This window comes from Leptonychotes weddellii, chromosome 13, assembly GCF_054177405.1.
Source record: "Leptonychotes weddellii isolate Sample4059 chromosome 13, ASM5417740v2, whole genome shotgun sequence".
Classification (NCBI taxonomy): domain Eukaryota; kingdom Metazoa; phylum Chordata; class Mammalia; order Carnivora; family Phocidae; genus Leptonychotes; species Leptonychotes weddellii.
In genome coordinates, this window is record NC_138381.1 from 45,830,004 (window position 1) to 45,835,818 (window position 5,815).

Consider the following 5,815-nt stretch of genomic DNA (forward strand, 5'->3'; position numbering starts at 1 on the left):
TGACTGGCCACATTTACTTTCCTCTCTTCTCAGTTCAGTCATTTTTAGGTCTTGCAACTAATCTGTAGATCATCTAACACAGTGAAGGAGTTTTGTTTCATCCAGAGCTCTTGTGCATAGTGTTTGGCATGGAAAGAGGAATCAGCTCTACTTTCAAGATGCATTTGTTGGGAAAGGAATCAGACAAGAAGTGATACTTGGGCTGAATCTTAAAGAAAGCTCTTTCTAGGTATAAAAGACAAGGAAGGAGTCCAGGTAGAATATGGGGATGAGAAAGAGCCCGGGGTTGGGTGAGTGCAGGTGGCTTGAAAGGCTGTTTTGGTGCATGTGGAGGGAGGGTGGAGTTGCAGCTGGAGGGAAGGCTGGAGGTGTGGGTGGGACCCTGCGATCCTTCGGAAGATGTTAGGCCGGGGATGTGGGGTAGGATGGACTTAGATTTTGAATTAAGATTGAGGAACCTGATCAGATTTGCATTTTTGAAGGCAACTGTGACAGCAATGTGGGCAACAGCAAATCTTCCAAGTAGCCCCCGTTCCCTTATTTCTAAAGTAGGGACAAGGGGCTCCTGAGTGGCTCAGTTGGTTAAAACTCGGACTTTTGATTTCAGTACAGGTCATGATCTTAGGGTCGTGAGATCGAGCCCCCTGTCGCGCTCCACGTTCAGCGGGGTGCCTGCTTGAGATTCTCTCTCTCCCTATCCACCTGACCCCACTTGTACGTACTCTCTCTCTCTCAAATAAATAAATAAAATCTTCAAAAAAATGAAGAGGGACAATAGGCTTGCATGAAGATTAGAGGAGATAATGCATGTGAAAATGCTGAACAAATTTAAACTATTATTATTCTTGTGGGACTTCTCTGAGTCACGAATGAGTTAATATGCTTACTTTTTCTTTTCTTTTTTTAAAAGATTTTATTATTTATTTGACAGAGAGAGACACAGCGAGAGAGGGAACACAAGCAGGGGGAGTGGGAGAGGGAGAAGCAGGCTTCCCGCAGAGCAGGGAGCCCGATGTGAGGCTCAATCCCAGGACCCTGGGATCATGACCTGAGCTGAAGGCAGATGCTTAACGACTGAGCTACCCAGGCACCCCAATATGCTTACTTTCTCAAGAAGAGACCAGCTTTGTCATCTGAGGCACAAAAGACATGTTTGGCATTGTTACCTGATTTATATAGCTTCCTACTTCCTTAAACATCTGGTTTTTAAAACGGGAGTGGCTATTACCATTTGTTGTCTGCTTTAGCTAAAATTTTAACTCCTACAAATTGGAATGGTGGTGGGTGAGCTGATGAATATTGATAATAGAGGAGGAGAAGAAAGGGTTTTTTCTTCCTGGTTGTGCATTCATCCTTTCAAGAGCCATTTAGGAAGAAAAACATTTCCTTCTTCTTCCAGCATGTAGCAAATCAGGTGCCTGAAGACCTCATCATAGTTCATTAAATCTCTCCTCCCAAAAGAGCATCAGTTGTGAGTAGGTGAACAGAAGGCTGGTGTATAAATAGCTAAATGTACAGAGAAGCACATGAGGCATCTTATAATGTGCGATACTCATCTGATTTTATTCAGGGTGTTATTAAGAAGGACCCTGGTTCCTAAAGAACATTTAGAACATTTTCAGAGCTCAAGTCTGAATCCTGTCTCACTCCTTGGTGATGGTGTGACCCAGGAAATGATGTCCCCTCTTTGAGACCCTCCCCTTTTCTGTCAGTGGGGAGGGTTGCAAAGCCTGCTTCAGAGGGCTGCTAGGAGGATGACATGAAATTGTCTGACTCAAGCACTCCGCATAGTGCCCGACAATGAGAGCACTGTAAGTTGAAGGCTGGGAGAGGAACAACCAGCTGTGCGAGCTAGCATAGTTCCTTCTCATGGGGTGTCAGACACTTAACTTTAAGTTGCTTCTGGGCACGAGTCTTAATTGACACTTAAACAGGAAAAGGACAGAAAAGAGGATTGGGTTTCGTCTCTGAGAGGTCTTAAGGGACCGGGTCTCGTCTCTGAAAGGTCTTGAGCCTAAATAAGTACTGGAGTCCAGCCTTTGCCTTGTGTCACAGGGCCCAGATGCCGGTGGGTCCTGCCAACCTGACCAGGCCACATGGACAGGGCAGCAGGGCATAAAGGCGCTGAGCAGATGGCCATTTTGGGCTGCAGAGATGGGAGATGGCATGAATGGTGACCAGGGGTAAGACAACATAGTCCACACAGCTGCAGGTGTGAAAGTCAAACTCTGTCTTTATTCTTTTATCATTTTATTTGGGATACGTAGCAGCACTGCCTGGGGAGATCCCTGGAAGGGGAGGAGAGGGATTCTGTTGGATGGAAATCTTACCTTTGAGCATCAATTATATCTAATGCCTATTTTCAGCATATTTCATGTTAGACTTTTCAACGGCAAGTCAAGGAGTAGAAGGAGGATGGGCTCAGAGGAAAGGTTCTTTGCAATAGTTCAGTGCAGTGGCCAAAAGTTGACTCTTACATTTCATCATGCATGTGCCTTGGAGTTATGCTTTTTGGAACGTGACTTAAGAAAACACAAACTTTCCAGGTAGCATATAGCTTTCCTCATCTTTCTAGCATCTCTGCCCTTGGTTGATAAGATGCCATACTTACTTACATACAGTCACTAGCAGCTCTGCTACAGGTCTGATACCACGCACATTCATACTGCAGCCACAAAACAAGGCTTTCTAGGTGCTCTGTCTTTTCCAACAGATACCTTTCCACCACCCCTAACTCCACCAAAATGAAGTAGAAGCACGTCCTGAGTTGACCACTTCCTCTGGGCCTGGCCAGGCACACAGCAAGAATGTTGGCTGGTGATGGGCTCAGTACACAGCCCACAGGACTGAGCGGTGTATATGCTCAGGCTTGACCTACCCTGGCAAAATCTGCAAGGATGTTTGTAGACATTTCAAGTGATTGACTCCTCTGAGGAAATGCTACATTAAAAAAATATATATATACACACATATATTTAATCATTTTTTAAAATCCACAACTGAAAAAAATTCTTTGCCATTGGGTAGAATTAAATCTGACAAGAAACCCTAGGAGTTTTATTAGTACCATTATTGTTTTCTTTGGCTCCATGTATTATATTGGTAAAATGACAAAAAAAAAAAAAAGGAAGAAAAGGAAAAAATTGTAAAAAGGCAAATATTTTGTACAAAAATACAAAGTTTTAAAAAGCTCTTTAAGTATATCTCATATTATTACTAAAAGTTGGCCTATATATCTGTACGTCTGCATATTTTTCTTACATTTGGGATTTCAGAAATGGAAGGTACTGTTTACACAGTACAGTTTAAGTTCTTAGAGCTCAACAACCAATGATAGCCTTTTTTCTGATTGGAGCAATCCATACTTTGGAAGATGTGATTTGCATAATTGTGCAGTTACTGGCTGAGAAAATTCTATGTGATTCAGTCCATTTGCAACTGAAAATCAATATATCATACTGGGGGAACATTTTAGTTCTGAAGTCCTTGAGTAAAGGAGGATGGTAAAGATAACCAGCTGTCAATTTTTTCAGGAATTGGTTTTCAGTGCTTTTTTTCCAATCTGGAGAGAAGGTGATACAATCAGAAAGAAGTATCCTTTGTCTTTGAGAACCATCCGGAAATTTGCTCACGTTTATTACATCACAGTCCATTATAATGCAGATGATAGTACTAAAAGAGAGGAAAAATAATGGGTGTTAGTTTTTCTTAAAGAATACCACTAATGTACAATTCAAAAAAAGGAACATGTATTTTTATAGGAAAGATTCCAAAATACATCAATTATTTTTTCAAAGAAATGCCTATAAGGTCATATTCAGATTAACTAAAAGGTAAATTTCTTTTTGAAGATGCCTATTCTGGGCTCAACTCAAATCCCAAATGGCCAAACAAGGCAAACAAATGACAAGTCTGGGTCACTTCTCACCCTCTACTGTAATTTCTTTCTTTTTTTAAAAATTGAGGTATAACTGACATACAACATTATATTAGTTTCCGGTGTACAATATGCTTTGATACATTGTGAAATGATCACCACAGTAATTTAGTTAACATCTGTGATCACACATAGTTAGAAAAATAATTTTTTTTCTTATGATAGCTTCTTAAAGTTTTCATTTTAATTCCAGTTAGTTAACATACAGTGTTATATTAGTTTCAGGTGTACAATATAGTGATTCAGCAATTCCTCGTGCTCATCATGACAAGTGCACTCCTTAACCCCCATCTCCTATTTCACCCATTCCCCCAACCTACCTCCTTTCTGGTAATCATCAGTTTGTTCTCTATAGTTAAGAGTCCATTCCTTGGTTTGCCTTTCTCTCTTTCTAGTTGTTAATTTGTTTTGTTTCTTAAATTCCACATGAGTGTAATCATATGGTATTTGTCTTTCTCTTACTGATTTTGTCTTAGCATAATACTCTCTAGCTCCGGAGATCCATGATATTGCAAATGGCAAGATTTCATTCTTTTTATGACTGAACAGTATTCCATTGTATACCTATAACATCTTTATCTATTCATGTGTCAGTGGAGGCTTGGGTTGCCTTTTCATTTTTTGGATGGTTTCCTTTGCTGTGTAGGAGCTTTTTCGTCTGATGTAGTCCCATTTGTTTATTTTTGCCTTTGTTGCCTTTGCTTTTGGTGTCAGATTTAAAAAATCATCATCAAGACTGATGCCAAGGAGCTTACTGCCTATGTTTTCTTCTAGGGATTTTATGGTTTCAGGTCTTAAATTAAGTCTTTAATCCACTTTAATTTTTGTGTATGGTGTGCACTTCATTATTTTGCAAATGGCTCTAGTCTGCCTAACACTATTCATTGAAGATACTATTCTTTTGCTGTTATACATTCCTGGCTCCTTTGTCAATTAATTGACCATATATGTATGGGCTTATTTTTCTGTTCTGTTCCACTGATCTACGTCTGTTTTAATGCCAATACCACACTGTTTTCATTACTATGCCTTTGTAATATAGTTTGAAATCACAGAGCAAAATGCTTCTAGCTTTTTTATTCTTTCTCAAGATGGCTTTGGCTCTTTGGGGTCTTTTGTGGTTCCATACAAATTTTAGGATTGTTCTATTTCTGTGAAAAATCCCTATGGAATTTTGATAGGGACAGGACTGAGTTGCTTTGGCTAGTATGGACATTTTAACAATATCCTTCCAATCCATGAGCATGGAATATTTTTCCATTTATTTATGTCATCTTCAATTTCTTTCATCAATGTCTCGTAAGTTTTCAGTGTATAGGTCTTTCACCTCCTTGGTTAATTTATTCCTAGGTATTCTCTTTGATGCCATTGTAAGTGGAGATGTTTTCTCAATTTTTCTTAGCATTCATTATTAGTGAATAGAAATGTAACAGATTTTGGTATGCTGGTTTTGTATCCTGCAACTTTACTGAATTCATTTACTAGTTCTAACAGGTGTGTGTGTGTGTGTGTGTGCAGTCCTTAGGATTTTCTCTATATAAATTCATGTCATTTGCAAATAGTGACACTTTTACTTCTTCCTTTCTAATTTGGATGACTTTATTCCCACCCCCCTAACCCCCCCCACCCCAATTTCTCTGGCGAGGACTTCTAATACCACACTGAGTCTAGTATTAATTCTTCTTTGTCTCTTATATAGTCTTTGTTTAAAGTCTATTTTGTCTGATATAAATATAGCTATCCCATCTTTGTTTTGGTTTCTGTTTGCTTGGTATACCTTTTTCCATTCCTTCACTTTCAGTCTGTGTGGATCTTTGTCTAAAGTGAGTCTCTGGTTGACAGCATACACACGGGTCTTGTTTTCTTATCCACTCAGCT

At 39.6% G+C, this 5,815-nt stretch overlaps 1 protein-coding gene across 1 annotated transcript in view; it reads right to left on the reverse strand.

The window, feature by feature from the left end:
- Positions 1-2,215: 2,215 nt before the first annotated feature.
- The window catches only part of COLEC12 (collectin subfamily member 12), a 40,398-nt gene continuing 36,798 nt past the window's right edge, over positions 2,216-5,815 (reverse strand). The window contains exon 12 of the mRNA XM_081802544.1: positions 2,216-3,672. Coding sequence (XP_081658670.1) covers positions 3,653-3,672 — 20 coding nt within the window. The 3' untranslated portion in view covers positions 2,216-3,652. The remainder of the gene's footprint in view (positions 3,673-5,815) is intronic.